The 19659-nt window shown below is 40.8% G+C and overlaps 1 protein-coding gene and 1 pseudogene across 1 annotated transcript; one reads left to right on the top strand and one right to left on the bottom strand.

The window, feature by feature from the left end:
- The first annotated feature begins 678 nt into the window (after positions 1–678).
- On the top strand, positions 679–6130 carry LOC117548926 (protein enabled homolog). The gene is made up of 2 exons (XM_034220458.1): positions 679–2711; positions 5149–6130. The coding sequence occupies exons 1-2, from the start codon at positions 1988–1990 to the stop codon at positions 5157–5159; spliced, it is 735 nt and encodes a 244-aa protein (XP_034076349.1). The 5' UTR covers positions 679–1987; the 3' UTR covers positions 5160–6130.
- Positions 6131–7193: 1063 nt separating this feature from the next.
- On the bottom strand, positions 7194–19335 carry LOC117548929 (annotated as a pseudogene).
- Positions 19336–19659: the final 324 nt, after the last annotated feature.

Genomic DNA, 19659 nt, shown 5'->3' on the forward strand with positions numbered 1-19659 from the left:
GCCTGCTCCCTGACCCTGCCTGTACCTACGCTGACCGCCTCGCCTGCTCCCTGACCGGCCCTGACTCACCTTCTGCCCGCTGTCCTCCGGTTCGTTTGCCTGCACATCATCCGGCTGATACTGTTCTGCTGGTATCCCTCTGCTCTGGTATTATTACCAATAAAGTTCATTACCAATACTCCTTGGTTTCTCGAGTGCTGCATTTGGGTCCTTCATAAGATTGTGACAATTTTACTGTTTCATAGCTAATGAAAAAGTTATTTCATGTCTTAATTTATATATAACATACTGTATAGACAATGTGTAACATTGTCTATACAGTATGTTATAATACATTATAAATCTTCCCCAAAATTATTCCAAACCATATTCTTCCAAACTCTCTGCTGTAGTCTGACCACCAGGAGACTATTGATGTGTGTAGTGAGTTTGGTAGAAATATACTGTATAATAGTGAAGTGATTGAATATTATTGTATTTTCTTTTTTCGGAGTTGCACTTTGCAGACGGTCCCTGAGCACTCATTTCTTCTCCGGCTGCAGATAGAGCCCAATGTAATGTTTCCAGTTTGGCGGACGGCGCATATTGTTTTGTTTTTTATCAACATGTGATTGTAGTTCGTTGTCAACCTTACCACGGTACTTAGGAGACGTCATTTGTGTCTGAATAAAGTTTTGTTCATGAGTTGATCCGTGAAATCCGAATCTGCCAATATCGTTCTAACTTTACTCAACTCTCTTTGGGTTGTTTTAATGCACTGATATCATGTGTGGCTCTGAACTGTGTATGACCTTGCAGCTGCCTCTTCTTGTGATAGGAGGAGGCAGGGCATTTCAGGTTGTTGATATTTATGAGAAGACAGACTTGCTGTCTCCTAAATATCTTATTTCTATGAAGCGTGAAGGAAGTACGTGACTCTTTCCAGAAGACGTCACAGATGACCCATTGCAGATGACCCGACTTTCCGACACCCGCGGCTGATATTAGCGCCATCTCGATTTACGACTTTGTTGTTATCTCCTGTGTTTTGGACTATATAAGCCTGATGTTTTTTGCTGTTCCTTTGAGCAACATACCCCATGTGTGTGAGTTAACCCATATCCTTTGTATGTGATTTAACTCTGCTCCTTCTTGCAAGAATAAATTAGTTACCTGATCATTGATTCTCAACCTGGTATCGAGTGATATTTTTCTAATTGATTGAAAAGTTTATTAACAGCTTGTATATTGGGTACAGTACAGTACAGCTCTAACATATTGGTCCTTCGAGCCGGATCCAAGATCTCCTTTTTTCTCCGGGCAAACGAGCCTGACACTGTGCACAGGTAGTCGAGAGAAAAAGACCCCTACCTTGTTTCCCTTACAAATAAACAATTTGGTAATAGGGGGGCCAGGTTACGCTGGAGAGGAGAGAGTGACACAGGAGAGAACGTCAATACAGGCTCCGTTTTGGTTTCAAACCCCTGGTTCGCGGAAGGATACCAAAAAAGTCCTAGAAAGACACAGGTAAACTTATCTAAAGTAGGCTACTTTTAAATGGTTTGTGGTTTCAAACTAGAGGCCTTGGGTAAAAGTAGTTTGTGGTTCAAACTATGAGGTCAGTTTTTTTAGTTAATTAAAAAACTAAAGGATCTTATAGTTCGTGGGTGGACATAGGGTAGGCCTACATTTTCTTAGTTTTACTAAAACTATTGTGTGAGTTTATAGTAGGATACAAGGTACGGCTATTTTATAGTGGGAGACTGAGTACGGCTATGGGCATGAGTTTTGGGGAAAACTTTGACAGTTTAGTTTTCTTAGTTTTGCTAAAACTATTGTGAGCTTATAGTACGAGGTACGGCTATGAGTATTTGACCTAGTTTTGGGGGAAACTAGGACAGTTTAGTGTTCTGGGTTTTGCTAAAACCGTTGTGAGTTTTATAGTTTATGCGTAAGCTATAGGGCATTTTTACTTAGTTTTGGAGAAAACTATAGAAGTCTAATCATCATGGGTTCATGCTGCAGCAAGACCCGTGGGAAGAAGATAGAAACAGAAATAGTCATCTTATCAGGAGATGCTAAATGGATGAAGGTGATCGCATGGAACGAGTGTGAAGAGATTAAAAAGTGGCAAAATAAATACAACTTCCAAGGGAGGTTAGTGGTAGAGGAATGCCAACAATTGATTGATAGCATCGAGAACAAATGTAACGGGAATAGAAAAAGGGAGGAAGAAGAGGATTTATTAGGGGCTATGATGTGGTTAGCCGAAACAAGGAATAGAAGGGAAGGACATGAGAGAGAGGTAGAGAGGAGACAAAGAGCTGAGAAAATAGCAGCATCAGAGAAAGAAAAAGCTAACTCAGAAAAGAAGAAATCAGAAAATGAGGTTTTGTATAACTTGTATCCTAATCTCCCCTATTCCGAGAAACTGGAGAAACTTGACGATCAAGTGATATGCAGACGCCGCCAACCCCCTCCTCCGTATCTCCCTCCTGTGGGACCTGCTGTGATGCAGGAGCAATGGATAGATGAAAACCATGCACCAGCTCAACACCCCGGGGATCTCCTCGGACCCCTGACCTCCTGCTCGTCTCACCCCTCTGCTCCCCCACCGACTCCGCTGCCTTGGCCCCCCGCTCCGCCCTACCACCCACCTCCACCCACCGACCCTCATGCTCCCGCGCAGAGAACAGCCGGCATGAGGGAGGAACCCAGCAACACACGGTCAGGTAAGACATTCAGAATGCCCGTTATGAATATATCAGGGAATGTGACTGATTTTCTAAGAGGAGCATTTAAACGGACTGGGGTGAAATTGGCAAACAAAAGAAACAAAAGAAACAAAAGCAAACTGCCGTGTTTTTAACACAGGATGAATCTGATGATTACACTTCTGTATGTTCTGTTGAATTGCTTTTCCGAGGTGATCAAAGAGGGTGTGGACGGAAGGGACAGACGAGGTGGAGGGCGAGGTGGGGCACGAGGTGGAGGACAGGGAGGAGGAAAAGTCCCGGAGGGAAGTTGCTTCACATGTGGCAGATTTGGGCATTGGAAAGAGAACTGCCCAGCACAGGCGGCACAGGAGGGAACGGAGGACTGGGTGGAGAAGGCATGACTAGAGCCAAGTGCATCTGCAAAATCAGGTCATGTATTATCGCACACAAACATAGACCCTGAACAGATGAGAAAGGTTAACGTAGAAAGTCAAACAACAGAAACAAACAACTACAAAACAAGATAACCCAAATCAAGATGACCTAAAACAAAATTACTCAGACCTTGACGGTGACACAGAAGCAAGTTCAGATAACGTGTCTATCAGCTCATCCGATGAGGAAGTGGAGATTTTAGAATTAGGTACAGTAGAATTAATGCTGGCTCACGTAGAGAAACCATTTGTTACCTTAAAAGTAATGGGAATAGATGTAACAGATTATGCAAAACCGTTTGTTCAATCAGCAGATTGTAAGAATGGATTTATGACGTCAGTACTCACTCAACTACATGGGGGGAAAGAGCCATGCCCATTTGTTTACAAGCAGTAATAGCAGCCTCCATGGCAGTACAGGCATCTGCAACAATAGTGCTTTTTAGATCCTTGACTCTAAAAGTAACTCACACAGTTTCCGTACTATTGTTACAAAATAAACAAACCTATATGTCACCAGCTAGACATTTAGCATGCATGGCTACGTTGTTATCACAACCAAATCTTACTATCGAGAGATGTACTACTTTAAATCCAGCTACACTACTGCCAGTAGAGATAGATGGGGAATCACATGACTGTATCGCAGAAACTGAGAACAGAGTGTTACCAAGGACAGACCTGACGGACATTCCCTTCCCAGATGCAGACATAACGATGTATGTTGACGGTTCATGTAAGAGGAATCTTGATGGAACTAATGCAACAGGCTATGCTGTAGTGACACAGACGAAACTGCTCAAGGGCGCAGTTTTGCCGTCTCACTTATCAGCACAGGCAGCAGAACTAATCGCACTAACAGAGGCATGCAAGCTGGGAAAAGGGAAGACAGTTAACATTTATACAGACAGCAACTATGCTTATTCATGTATGTGTTTGCACAACAATTGAAAAATAGGGGGATGGTAACATCCACAAACAAACCTATTACACTAAAGATTTGATCCTATCACTTTTGGATGCAGTATTTAATTGAATTGATTTATTTAAAAAAGGATTACCTAGTCGTTAATGTCGAGCCCTGATAAAGATTTGATCCTATCACTTTTGGATGCAGTACAACTCCCTAAGAGAGTGGCTGTCTGTAAGTGTGCAGCACACACTACAGGGACGGACCCAATTTCCACAGGGAACCAAAAGGCAGATGAAGAGGCTAAGAAAGCAGCGCAGTGACAGTGACAGGACAATGACCAATATATTTCTGAATATATGGAACACATTGATCATGACATCCTAAAAGACATGCAAGCGAATGCACCTGACAAAGAAAAGGTATACTGGAAGAAGAAGTTGTGTACACAGAATAAAGAGGGGTTGTGGGAAAGTACAGAAGGCAAATTTGTATTACCAAAAAGCTTATTTCGATATGCAGCTATATTGAGCCATGGGTTGGACCACGGCTCAACAGTGGGAATGGTGGACGTAATACAGAAGATATTCACAGCCTATGGCTTTACAAAGTACTAAAAGTAGTAAAATGGTTAAGCATGTTCTGTGTGTGCACAGTATAACCCTCAGGGACAGTTCAGACCAAAGAGAGGTAAAATACCGGAGCCCCAGTATCCGTTTCAGCACATTTGCATGGACTTTATTGAACTAAATAAATGTGAGGGAATGAAATATTGTCTAACAATCATTGACATGTACTCAAAATGGATTGAAGTTTTTCCAACTAGGAATCCAGATGCATTGACAGTGGAGAAAGCATTGACAAATCACATAATCCCACGTTTTGGAATTCCGGAAAAGATCTATAGTGATAATGGCACACACTTTGTAAATAAAGTAATTCAGGATTACCTAGTGCTAGAGGGCTATCACCTTTTGAAATGTTATATGGAATACCATATATCTGCCTGAGTTAAAACCATTTGTAAGAGAGGACGAGGGTATGAGTGAAAATGGCAAAAATGTTGAGAAGAAAAGAGATCACAAATGTTCTTGTCCCCTCTGCACAGGAAGTACCTGACTCCACACAGACAGTGAAACCAGGAGAGTGAGTGTTCACCAGAGCGATAAAGAGGAAGAGCTGGCACTCGCCCAAGTGGGAGGGTTCCTACCAAGCACTCCTGTCTACACCGACTGCAGTTAGAGTGGCGGAGAGACCATCCTGGATACATCTGACTGTGAAGCTGTTTAAACCTAAAGACAGAAACTCGCCTCTACTGTGGTGAAGTCTGGCTACAAAGGGAGGTGATTCCAATAAGGGCACTTGTCTCAAACCAGTGAAGAAACCAACAGAACCCAGTATAATTTAAAGAGTGGACGTTAGCAGGGAAACAGTAACGGGTCTGAGTGATAGGAACTGACGATGTACAGAGAAAGAATTAGGCCATGGCATCCATTCGGATTACATTAACATGTAACATACAATCTACCTACCTCAGCCGTGTGGGTACTTTTGTATATGAATTTTTAATCTTTATAATCATTTGTATTTTCCAAGTTCTATGTTATTCCGTAGTATAAACAGGAGGGATATGTTGGAGAAATACTGTTTTCTCCACTCTTTGGGTTGTTTTAATGCACTGATATCATGTGTGGCTCTGAACTGTGTATGACCTTGCAGCTGCCTCTTCTTGTGATAGGAGGAGGCAGGGCATTTCAGGTTGTTGATATTTATGAGAAGACAGACTTGCTGTCTCCTAAATATCTTATTTCTATGAAGCGTGAAGGAAGTACGTGACTCTTTCCAGAAGACGTCACAGATGACCCATTGCAGATGACCCGACTTTCCGACACCCGCGGCTGATATTAGCGCCATCTCGATTTACGACTTTGTTGTTATCTCCTGTGTTTTGGACTATATAAGCCTGATGTTTTTTGCTGTTCCTTTGAGCAACATACCCCATGTGTGTGAGTTAACCCATATCCTTTGTATGTGATTTAACTCTGATCCTTCTTGCAAGAATAAATTAGTACCTGATCATTGATTCTCAACCTGGTGTCGAGTGATATTTTTCTAACACATATTATAGATCTGGTAACGATTTATTTTACCTCTTGGTCAGGGGAGTCAAACTCAATTTCATCACGGGCCACATCAGCATTATGGTTGCACTCAAAGGGCCGGTTGTAACTTCAAGACTATATAAACACATATATTTAATATAATTACTTTATTGCCTCTGCATTGGATTATTATCAGATAGGGTAAAAACTTCATAAATAACTACGTCTGAAAGAAGAAGTCTAGGGCAAATAAGTGCAAGTCTCTTTAGTAAGAATGTCACAAAATTATTTTAAAAGAAAAGCCAAATTCTGAAAAAAAAGTGACATTAAAAACAATGCATTGTGGGACATTTAGTTTATGGACATCGTGCATCTGTAAATCGGCATGTAACCGTATAATAAACATATTACATTCTTTCAGAGCTCTTGCGGGCCACATGAAATGAAGTCGCGGGCCGGATTTGGCCCCCGGGCCTTGAGTTTGACACCCCTGGTTTAAAGGTAGGGTAGGTAAGAATGGAAACCAGCTCGAGTGCGCCATCCAGTTACTTTAGCCGGGCCGGCTCAGATGATTGGTCGTGCTGTTTACCGCACCACGGCTTCCACAGATGACATTTTTGTACGTATTTATTGTCAAAGCATTTCATGTATTCATTGCTATCGGGATGTTAAGAGCATTCCATGGAATATAACAAGTGTTTCTGAAGTGAATTACCTACCCCACCTTTAAGATACTGATATTAAAAAGCTAAGCTGTACAATTGAACTTTGTTTAATTAATAGTAGGTCACCTTTTTAAGCAAACTGGAGGTTGGTTTTGGTATTTTTTGACTAAATAAATAAACCTTGACCACTTTTAGGGGCTAATTTGAATGATCTCTGTGACAGTATCAAGTTGAGAATACTGTACTCACTGCAAAATATAACATTACTTGGAAAAAATCAAACAAAGATGTATCTTAGACTCATAACATATTTATACTTGGTAATGTTTAGTTGCTTTTTACATATTACAAAAGTTTCGTATGAATAAAGCACAAAAGAAACTGCAGTGGGAGCATCATGAATCTCAGGGAAGAGAAATACATTTATTGTTGTAGACATTACTTCAAGTCAAACGTTAGAAAAATAATCCATCTAAAGTCATGGCCCACACATCTGAAGTCTCAATATGTATTACAACATCTCATATTGAAACGAACATGTCTGAAACTAAATCGCAACCAAGGAAAGACGGAAACAAAAAAGCACAGCCTCTAAAAAACATTGTCCACTTCTCCTCCCTATTTCTTCTGTTTGGGTTTCTTCTTCTTGGCTGAGTTGCTCTCAGATGTCGTCGTTGTCTTGCTCTTCTTGGCTGGGCTTGGAGAAGCTGCGGCGGCGGCTGCTGCTCCATCGGCTGGTCGTTTCTGTTTAGGTTTCTTGTCATGTTTCTTTTTCCAGTGACCTGTGCCTGCTGCAGGTTTCCCCCCTCTGAGGGCCGCCTGCTCCGCTGCGGCTGCCGCGGCCGCCGGCTCCAAGATGGGAATGTCTCGCTTCCTACGCTTCTTTGACTCTGGCAGGAAACCTTTCTTCTTCTTCAGAAGTTCCTTTGGGTCGGCTTTCTTCTCGGGCTTTATCTTTTCAACTTTGGGTTTTCTGTAAATGTGAAGAGGAACATACGCAAGGTCATCATGATGGATTGAGACAAGACAAGGACGGCAATTTCAAAGTGCTTTACTAAAAGAATACACTGAGATGAAGAACATCGCAACACACTGATAGAATAACAACTGCAATACAGGTGTTCTGTGGTAAAGAAAACAGTGAAGCGCATGTTTGTATGGAAAATAAAATAATTCTTAAATAAAATAAGTTATTAATTAAATCAAAAATAATAATAAATATATAAGTTGATTAAATGTATCTGAGTCAGTATGAAATGCTTTTAATTGAACCACTTATTTGGGCACCAACACATGCTAAACCATCTACTTCAACCATATCAGTATGTAGTGTCTCTACTTTAAAGAGTCCTCTCCTGCTGATGTTCAGGTGTATATCAGTATGTAGTGTCTCTACTTAAAGAGTCCTCTCCTGCTGATGTTCAGGTGTATATCAGTATGTATTGTCTCTACTTTAAAGAGTCCTCTCCTGCTGATGTTCAGGTGTATATCAGTATGTAGTGTCTCTACTTTAAAGAGTCCTCTCCTGCTGATGTTCAGGTGTATATCAGTATGTAGTGTCTCTACTTTAAAGAGTCCTCTCCTGCTGATGTTCAGGTGTATATCAGTATGTAGTGTCTCTACTTTAAAGAGTCCTCTCCTGTTGATGTTCAGGTGTATATCAGTATGTAGTGTCTCTACTTTAAAGAGTCCTCTCCTGCTGATGTTCAGGTGTATATCAGTATGTATTGTCTCTACTTTAAAGAGTCCTCTCCTGCTGATGTTCAGGTGTATATCAGTATGTAGTGTCTCTACTTTAAAGAGTCCTCTCCTGCTGATGTCCAGGTGTATATCAGTATGTAGTGTCTCTACTTTAAAGAGTCCTCTCCTGCTGATGTCCAGGTGTATATCAGTATGTAGTGTCTCTACTTTAAAGAGTCCTCTCCTGCTGATGTTCAGGTGTATATCAGTATGTAGTGTCTCTACTTTAAAGAGTCCTCTCCTGCTGATGTTCAGGTGTATATCAGTATGTAGTGTCTCTACATGTCTCCATGCTTTAATGTTCAAAAAGCTCTTTATTCTCTCTTACTACCTGTGCTGCAGCACCTCTTTTCACCCTCTGTCTGAAACCAGAGCCCAGTCTGCTCTGATTGGTTAGCTGGTCGGCTCTGTTGTGATTGGTCAACCGCTAAGAGATGTCCCGCCCCTTAGAAGTTACATGTCATGATGTGATGTCACAGAAGTAAACGAAGGAGTCAAATGAAGGTGTTTACGTCCGAGAGGAGTGTGTTGGAGAGAACCTTTACATGCACTAAAACCTATATAACACTACAGGAAAGGGAAAACCCCCCAAACTATAATAGGGCCTTTGAGTAAATGATAGTGATTTAAAATATATGATATGTAATGCTGGAGAATCCAATAGCTGCTGTACGATGAGGATACATCATGTTTTTAGTTCAGATCATAATCTGTACAGTACTGCTGCTGTTACATAGAGACAGTGGGAACGTTTACCTGCACTCAAGTAATCAGTTTACTCCTGCAGTAATCTGATTTCTTAAATGCAATTTAAATAGGAAACCTGGTTTTTGTTATCGGGTTAAGGAGTTAAGAGAAACCTGATTCCCCGAGCTAGATTCCTCCCAGTAAAGTGCGATTTCCTGGCCGTGAGTCGGTAACTGGGTTTCTTATTTCTACAACAATCCTGCCTGTCCGTACAGGAGGAGAACGGCTCTGACAGCAGAGCGGAAAAGCCATTACACATAGAGGTTCTACCGTCTGTGTATTCAACATAATTAGATTCAAAGTCTGATTAAAACCCAAACTGACATTTGACTCTTGTAAAACTCAGACCCAAGGACAAACTGTGGCCTCAGTGCAGAGCCGTCTCGTAAATGCAACAACACACACTTCATGGTAACGACGTTCAAATCAAAAAGACGACTTTTCTGTTTTCTAAATATTATTTATACATTATCTTACACTGCATGTATCTTTCCCTGGCAGAGCACCACCCCAACAAAGACTATCACTGATGTTCAATAACACTGCCTGTAAATAGAAAACCTGCTGTGCAATACCAGTGCTCTTTTGCAATATACACTTATATACAATTAACATTGTTGTTCATTTTGTTAACCTTACAGGCTTTTTCAACACGTTTTTAGAATCGCATACGTTTTAAAATACATATGCTACTTTTTTACCATGGTGTATTATTTGTTTATATATTTTTTTAAATGTATGTGTTTTTATTGAATATACAAGTAAACGCTTTTCCTTTTATCTGTACTGTTGCTGCTGTAACGCTTTACATTTCCCCGCTGCAGGACGGTTTAAAGGAATTCTGATTCTGCCCTTTAATTTATTCATTTAAACCAGTCTTTTTCTATATTTAGCATGTGTTTATTTATATTCTCGAGTATGCATTTAAATACAATTTTGTAATGTTTTTAGTTGCCATTTCGTAATGCTTTTTGTGTTTGTTGTAAGGCACTTTGAATTGACTTGTTTTAATGAGCTTGCACACTGAATTATGTGAGAAATATGATTTTATGCACAGATGTTACGGGTCTAGCTCTTCCTCAGAGAGCAAACTGTGAGGCTTATTTTCTGCATTTGTCACAGTGTGCAGACCGTTCAGTCATGATTCGTTGTTCTGAAACAGAGAGCAAAAACCATTCTTGCCACCGGGAGCGTTTCCTGTTCAGACCTCAGGTGGCAGATGGCTGCTCATGAACCTTAGATTGCAGGTCAATTAGTAAGGGAACTAATAGAGTCAATCATGCTCCGAATTAACTTAATGTGAAGTGAATTTATATAGTTAATCTACATCAGTGTTGCTTAGTGTTTTTGCTAATTCACACCAAAAAACAACATTTTGATCTGAGCCAAACTGTGGATTTGAAGGGTACGGTAAGTGAGTTATAGTAGTACTAAATCATGTGGGGAGGTAGGATGTAAATCAGGCCAGTGGCTTGCAGCATGTATTTGTAGACTTTTACAGAAATCCTTTTCTTTTACCCAAGGGGCAACCTCCGAGGCGCAGAGATGAAGTGCCAAAACCTGAACTTCATCAAATAACGACTTAAGGCTGGATCTAAAGGGAACAATCTCCCTCGATCTCCAAGTTAAAAAGCACCACTTTACAGCAGAAATAAACCTGTTTACAGTTTGGATTGGGTCTTAAAGAGGACACCTGATGCTCATTTCCAGGTTCATATTTGTAGTGTGCCTTTACTGTGAAGCTTTAATGTTTAGAAGGTTCTTTAATTTTCTCAAAGTAAACAAAGGAGTCCAATGTTTCGGCAAGGGGGAAAGAAACTCATTCTGGAGGGAACACAGGAATTCTATATATATATAGACATTTTTATTGATTGGGATAAACCCCTTGAGATGCACCATCTCCTTTTCAAGGGGGTCCCGTAATTTATATAGTTAATCTTTAGTCTTCAGCAGAGAAGTACACACATCCTTTACTCAAGTAGAAGTAGATACTCTGGTGAAAGTAGAAGTACTGACTAAACTCCTTTACTCAAGTAAAGTAAAGAGGGCTTTGAAATGTACGTAAGTAAAAAGTAGTTGTTTTAGCATTAATCATGTTTAAATAACACAAACCTGTATAACACACTACAGGAGAGGGAAAACCCCAAGAAGCAGAATAGGGCCTCTTTAATAGCCAATTGTACGGGGGCGTTTTGTTATACAACTTCTCCATTGAAATTATATTCACGCTTCCAGTCGCCCACTTCACGCTGCTCTAGAGAACTGATGTCACAGAGACAAAGTCAACATTATATATGGTTATACCCTTCATAACATGGTTTGTTCCCTCTATACTGGTTTCTAATATGCATTCGAGTAGCTGCATGAGAATGACCTCTTGAGACGCTGACACAATAACTCACATGACTCCAAAGTGCTTCACCACGGCCCAGTAAGTGTCCTCCAGCTTTCCCGTCTTCTTGAACGCGATGGCGCTGGTCAGAGACTGCAGGACGGTCTGCAGAGGCTCCAGGTCCACAGACAGCTTCTACACATGAGGAGCAGAGCCTTTAGTCTTCAGCAGAGAAGTACACACATCCTTTACTCAAGTAGAAGTAGATACTCTGGTGAAAGTAGAAGTACTGACTAAACTTCTTTACTCAAGTAAAAGTAAAGAGGGCTTTGAAATGTACTTAAGTAAAAAGTAGTTGTATTAGCATTAATCAGAGATGACAAAAGTACACACATCCTTTACTCAAGTAGAAGTACAGATACTCGTGTTTAAAAATAATCTGGTAAAAGTAGAAGTACTGACTAAACTTCTTTACTCAAGTAAAAGTAAAGAGGGCTTTGAAATGTACTTAAGTAAAAAGTCGTCAGAAAAATAAGTAGTGGAGTAAAGTACTGATACCAGAAAAATGTACTTAAGTATAGTAACGAAGTATTTGTACTCCACTACTTCCCACCTCTGGTCTTCAGTAGAAACACTTAAACACCCCCCCCCCCCCACCTACCTTCTGTTTGACGTTCTTCACCAGGAACTGACAGAGCTCCAGGGTCTTCACCACCTTCTCCTTCACCACTTTGCTCTCAGTCTCCCCGACCTTCTCCAGACTCTGAGAGCAGAAGACACTTGGGTTACACTGCTGGCATTACATATCTTCATACAGTCAATGCTGCCCAGACAATAATATAAGTAAGTGTCTCTGAGTTCATAAGGGAGGGTTTAAGGTAAAAAACTATACGGACTGATGTTGTTTTGCAGGTTTGTTTTTGCTCGGATTTCACAGACGGCACGATGGAGGGGCCGAGTGTTTTTTGTGACAAATATTAAGCGTGTTTCCCCATCAGCCATCTTGAGGACACACAGAGGGCAGTGAGTGTGGCTCTAATCATCATTCATCAGAGCAAGATGCAATTTCTTAAACCTTCGAGAAGTATAATTAAAGGATGTTGTTGTAGAAACGTGTCGTCTTCTAAAGAATAAATGACGTGTAGTTACAGCCCCAGGAACATTTTGTATTGACTATATAGCGCCAGACAACGTCCCATAGCTGCTATATAAGAACAATATACCACGTCCTTTAGCGAACCTTTGCTTAAAGTCATCCCAGTGTTCATACATGCAGCTCATGCCTGGGATTATTATTATTATTATGTTAAGTTGTGTTGACCTATAGGACATGGCAACCATTTTTAACGTATATGGAAACTGTGTACTCTGAATTAGAACACAGATTACTATAGTCAACCATGGCTGACATTTATCTCGACCGTTTTATGTGTTGTTTTTAGTTGTTTTTGTGCTGTGATTTCAACCATTTGTTTGTCTATCATTTTAAATGTTGTTGTACTATTAATCTTGTCTTATTCTGTGGGGTGGGGGAGGGATACAAAAAAAAAGGACAACCTGCACACCTGTATTTTTTTTGTCTTGACGCTGTATGTGTTGTTTAAGAAAAAGTTGTGTTGACCTACCGCTGTCAGCTGACCTGAGACCTGCCCACAGAGCTCGGTCCACGCAGCGCCGCTCAGCAGCTGCTGGACCTCCCGGCTCTGCATCCCCCGCAGCACCAACACACACGCCTGGCCCTGAACACAACACACACACACACACACACACACAATAACGTCCATCAGAATCAGAATACCTTTATAAGTCCCAGAGGGGACATATACATTGTTACAGCAGAAAAAAGCCAAAGACAGCTCAATGTTACCTAAGCATGCATCAACAGGAACGTACACATGAACAAAGAGCTGTACTTAAAGGTCCCCTACTATACTGTTTTTCATCAATATATCACAGGTCTCAGATATATACAGAGCCTGTCTCTGATTGGCTGAAACACCAAACAGATCATTGCAGCATTACCCATAATCCCCTCTGTTTCAGCCCTGTTTCAAAAGTGCTGATTCTCTGTCTGTTACTTTAGATGAAAATAAGGAGAGAGATTTGGTTACAAAGAACTCAATGGTGCTCTAGGAGGAGATTCAGGTGATAAGGGGGGGGGGTTACCTTGGTTGCTGATTGGCTAACGGTTACACAAGACAAAACATCGTTATGACATCATAAAGTGGCCAAAATCTGATCAGCTCATTTTCAGACAGGTTTTTATAGAAATGGATCAAAAAGAGAGAAAATCTTTGTTCCTGAAACTTTCAGAGTCTCTTTCCACAGAGGGGACACATGTTGATGTAGAAGAGACATGAAGAAGAGGGGACACATGTTGATGTAGAAGAGACATGAAGAAGAGGGGACACATGTTGATGTAGAAGAGACATGAAGAAGAGGGGACACATGTTGATGTAGAAGAGACATGAAGAAGAGGGGACACATGTTGATGTAGAAGAGACATGAAGAAGAGGGGACACATGTTGATGTAGAAGAGACATGAAGAAGAGGGGGACACATGTTGATGTAGAAGAGACATGGAGAAGAGGGGACACATGTTGATGTAGAAGAGACATGAAGAAGAGGGGGACACATGTTGATGTAGAAGAGACATGAAGAAGAGGGGACACATGTTGATGTAGAAGAGACATGAAGAAGAGGGGACACATGTTGATGTAGAAGAGACATGAAGAAGAGGGGACACATGTTGATGTAGAAGAGACATGGAGAAGAGGGGACACATGTTGATGTAGAAGAAACATGAAGAAGAGGGGACACATGTTGATGTAGAAGAGGGATGAAGAAGAGGGGACACATGTTGATGTAGAAGAGACATGAAGAAGAGGGGACACATGTTGATGTAGAAGAGACATGAAGAAGAGGGGACACATGTTGATGTAGAAGAGACATGAAGAAGGGGATGTTGCACAATAGGTGACCTTTTAAAAGAAACATCTCTCTTACCTGCTGGTGCCACTCTGACCCGCCGAGTTGATGTGCTGCACGGCAGCATCCAACATCTTCACACACAAACCCTGGAAACATCACATAAGGTAACTTTAAAAATGTGTTCCGTTACAAATTACAAGTTATCTTACATAGATTCTGTATAGATTCACACTTGAAGCAAACAGTACAGCTTAGAAAGAAGAAATAAACTCTGATGTGCCGCTGTACTCACGGGGAATCTGGTGAACAGATCTGTGAACATCTGAGCGCTGAGCGGGCTCTTCCTGCGGCCCATGAAGGAGTTCAGAGCTTCTATGAAGATCTTGGAGACGCGGTCCACATCCAGGGCTGCCCATGAACTTCAACTACACACAAAACACACACCATGAAGGAGCAGAAAATCATCAGGAGTGAGATGAATGTGCAGTTTATGGGCGCTGTGCACAATGTAGGCTTGGTTCTGTTGTTTAATATTTAGTATTAACAGTATTAGTAAAAAAACACTTTCTCCCAAAAACCAACATCTTCAAATATCTCATTTTGTACGAATTCCAATTCACCATTACAACAAACCAGTACATGATCACATTTAAGATACTGAAACTAAAATAATTACTTAAATGAGTGAGGAAGACTCTCTGGATAATAGAGGGTCATGAAAGCCTTACTGAACTAAATCAAATGAATCTGTGTGTAAACGTACGTCACTTCCTGCATCTCCGTCAGCCGTCGCGTCCTCTTTGGCTTCAGCAGCTGGAGCTCCTCGCAGCACCTTCACCACGTACAGAGACGCACTGCAAGGACAGATAGACATCAGCAAACTACAGGAGACTGGAACTATGACCTGGTATTTAGTTCTTCACCTCTAAGGTCTATGTCCCGTAACAACTCAAAGTTCGAACAGCTAAAAAGGACGCAACACCATCCTGCTCATGAGGACGGTGTGATGCAGCCGTAAACTCAGAATAACACGGATGAGGAGTTAATATTAAGATATCAAAACATGTGTGGGGTGTTTTTAAAAAAAGTAAAGCGGCACAAAAATAATACACAAGAACATTTGGTAACACTGTATATTAAAAATGTACACATATTAACCACCAACTAGTTGTTAATTAACATGCATATTAGCCGTATATTGGCCCTTTATTAGTCATTATAAAATGCATATGCCTAATTCTGCAAGTAATGAGCCATTAGTTGAGAGTTTTTCCTCAATAACTCTCTAATTAGTGCTTATTTATTGTAAGTAAGGAAGTTGTCGTACATGCGTTCTTATGTAACAAGACATGAAAAAATCAACAACTAGTTGATGGTGAATATGTGTACCTTAATATAAAGTGTTACCAAATGTTCTTTTGTGTATATTAGAGTCAAACTACTAGCTTATTGGTTATGAAACAAGACTTCACTTTAAAATAGGGAGCATATTCTGAGTTAGATATACCACATTTTGACACAATTAACAACTTGTAGTTTTCATGTCTTGTTACATAAGAATGGACCATATTTGTTAGGTGTTATGAGAGAATGCCTCATTAGGCCCATATTGGGCATATTAAGATCCAAACTCACGTACAACAACGTCCTTACTTACAATAAACAAGCACTAATTAGAGGGTTATTAAGGACAAACTTAACTAATGACCTAGTACTGGGAGAATATGTAGAATAAGGCATTAATAAGCGTTTTATAATGATTAATAAAGAGCCAATATACGGCTAATATGCATGTTAATGAACAACTAGTTGATGGTGAATATGTGTACCTTAATATAAAGTGTTACCCGAACATTTGCAAATCTTATATTGATTTAAAATGCTTCTCACAATCATGTATTTCTATACTTCCCTAATCCACATATTTTATTACTAGAATGTTCAGAATTCATGTTCTTTTGCTAACATGGTATCAACTGACTTAAGTAATATCTATTCTCCTCAGCCCAATCATTGAAACCTCGAGTACCTGAAGTAGTAGAGGCAGACGGAGGAGTCGGACAGCTTCTGGCTCTTCGTCATCAGTTTCTCCAGCAGGTCGTGCAGCTCCCCCTCTCTGTCTCCGACGGTCTTGCAGTAAACCTTCGACCTGCACAGCTGGTGTCCTGAAGACAAGCATTCACTCGGTGAGAATCAGTGGATTGAGACATTCTTACATATAAAGAACTAATGGTTTCTCCTCTCTACTCCTTTAAGGTATTTAAGGTCCTGCTACTATTACATGCCTAGGATACATGACTATTATATTGTTACTCATATCATTTCAATGTAGTCATTTATTACTCTTATGTAGCACAGTTTTTTTAGTCTCTGTGTATATTTTGTCATTTGTCTTTTACTTGTAAATGCACCTTAACGTCTTCTGTGTATATGTGACACTGTACTTGTATGCAAATTGTCTTGTAACTCCTATATCACTAAATACAAAAAAAATAACTAATGGTTTAAAAACCCTCGCTGTGGCACCAGTGGATTTTATTTAAATATAACTTCCAGAGATGAGGGCTTTGCAGCTTTGCTTATTATCTGTTGTTTTTTTCATCTAATGTTGAGTAAAATATGAGCAGGGACATCACAGTACGAGTAGATGATGATGAAACACAACAAAATAGGCGCTTTCACACCGGAGTACTTTTCCCAGTATAGTTCCGATATTCCGAAAATGTGCGTTCACACCAAAGAAATCTGGAACTAGAACTTAGTTCATGAAAACATTTTCACCCCCTTTTCCGTCCCCGCTAGAGAGCAGGGACTTTCGTGGAGAAAAAGGTTCCTATTTCTGATTGGCTGGGCGGATTGCAAACCACGCCCCGTAAAATCCCAAAAGTTTTGTGAAGCCGCCATTTTATTATCCTCGCATTAGCATTAGCCCCGCGCACAAACGCAGAGAGACTAACTTATGGCAACACAAAAGAAAACATGGGAGCGGTGGAGATGAGGAGGTGTCGGCGTTCTGGCGATTTACTCGGAAGGCTTCAGTAGAAGCTGCTGGGAGTCCCAGCAGCTTCTACTGAAGCCAGTCCCCAACTCCGGGGACTTCCGGCCGGGGAGTTCGGGTGGCAGTATACGCCGTGAAGTGGTTTGCGGCCTGCCAGTAAACCCAAAGCAGAAGAAGAAGAAGTGACGTCAGCGGCTTCATTTGCCTAATCCTCCCTCAGGGACTTATTCCGGTGTGAACGCGATCTGTACTTAGTGTACACTAAGTTCTGATGAACTAAGTACGGCAAAGTACTTGGTGTGAAAGCGCCTAATGTGTTTTTCAAACCACATATAGAATCATGCTCAACACAAATCATGTAAAAAAAATGAAAAACCTAAATTGACCCAGTAACAAACACAGTTGCTATGAACCCCTCTGTGTTTTACCTGATATCTGCGGCCCGGCGGAGGAAGTCCTGCTCCTGCTGGTCGCTGTCAGAGCTCATCCCTCGGTCGATGATGGTGAGCAGCGGCTCCACCAGACCCAGAACCAGAGGACTGCCGGCCTGCCGCGCCACGAACACCTCCAGCAGATCCAGGACCTGCAACAACACACACAAGAGGGATATTCAGGGATACGTTTGACTTTTAACGGAGCTGAGCAGTTTCCCTGTTTTATAAGTTCTGTCTGCTAGAAAAAAGTGTATTTTCTCTCTCAGGTGAAACCTATTTTTTACATGTGTATCTTTTATACCCAGATCAAAATACTCAATTCATTGGTTTATTTTCCAAAGTGTTAACAGGTCTTGGGTTACTGTACCTTGATCTTAAAGTCTCGGACAAGCGCTTTCTCTTTTTGCATTTTGGTCTTTTCATCCTTCTTGGCCTGGGCCTTTTTCTTCTGCTCTGAGAAAAGCTCTGCCAGACCTTTATCCAGCTGCAACATGGCGTCATCGTCCATTTCTTCATCACTGCTGCCGTCCCCCTCTGTCCCTGCTGTGGTCTGAAAATAAAATACAACGTGAGCTGAGATCTGACACATAATACTAACTTTATCTAGCAGTGTCACAATTTAAAACTGCATATTAGGTGTAGTAGAGGGTAGGGTTGCTCTGAATCCACATTAAACATATAATGGAACTTGTAATTAAAAGGTAAAACTGGTATAGACAAAAGGGAGAGAGTATTTAAAGACAATATTTAAATATGATGGCCACCTCATACAGTGCTGAAAACAACAAATGCACTGTGAAGTCCTACAAACAAAACTAAAATGAAGCTTCTTGTGATGCTTGACACACATGTTCCAGGTTTACACTGGGGCTAAGCTACATGAAGCTAATTGTTGTACACTAAGGACAAACCCACCATAGCATTCTGATTCTGCAGGATCTTCATCATCTTAATACGGAAGTTTTGGTCCACTGGCCCCACTTCCTCTTCATCGTCCTCTTCGTCCTCATCGTCCTCTGCGTCGTCGTCCTCCATTGCTTCATCATCTTCACCTTCATCAGAGTCATCATCCGACCCATCAGACTTCTATCGGAGACACAAGGACGCGTTTTAGGATGTAAAATCTTAATTTTCTCCTAATTAGATTTGAGCAGGATAAGTGGCTTTTAGATTTAGTAGTGGCAAAGCTAGGCCGCAGCACAAGTTGTTAAATAAGCAAAAGAAGAACTGACCTCCATGTCTTCGTCTTCCTCGTCATCTTCCTCGTTTGTGTTCTCTTCTGGGTTTTGTTGTCATCGGTGACGACCACAGCAGCGTCGTCCGTCATCCCTCTCTGGGTCCAGGACCTACACACAGCGACCATCATTACAATTAAACAGGTTTTCAAGACATAAACAATCGGAAACTATATAAATAAAACATACAGAGGACAAGGATTCAAGAAAAATAACATGTATTAACTGAGTTTCATTTCTTAAACTATAAATACAAATTAATAACTCAAATAAACTTCAAGGAAAAAGTGATTTGCCCAAAGTCTTAGCGCTATAATATTATTTAATATAAGATAATCCTTTACTTCTCACAGTTAAAACTACTTCACAAATATCAGTGACAGCTGGAGTGGAAATGGACTGACTGAGTGTGTGTGTGTGTGTGTGTGTGTGTGT

Source organism: Gymnodraco acuticeps, unplaced genomic scaffold, assembly GCF_902827175.1.
Source record: "Gymnodraco acuticeps unplaced genomic scaffold, fGymAcu1.1, whole genome shotgun sequence".
NCBI lineage: Eukaryota > Metazoa > Chordata > Actinopteri > Perciformes > Bathydraconidae > Gymnodraco > Gymnodraco acuticeps.

What these genes read in the sequence shown, in the direction of transcription:
- LOC117548926 (XM_034220458.1), top strand. Translation starts at nt 1,988, where the DNA reads ATGGGTTCATGCTGCAGCAAGACCCGTGGGAAGAAGATAGAAACAGAA.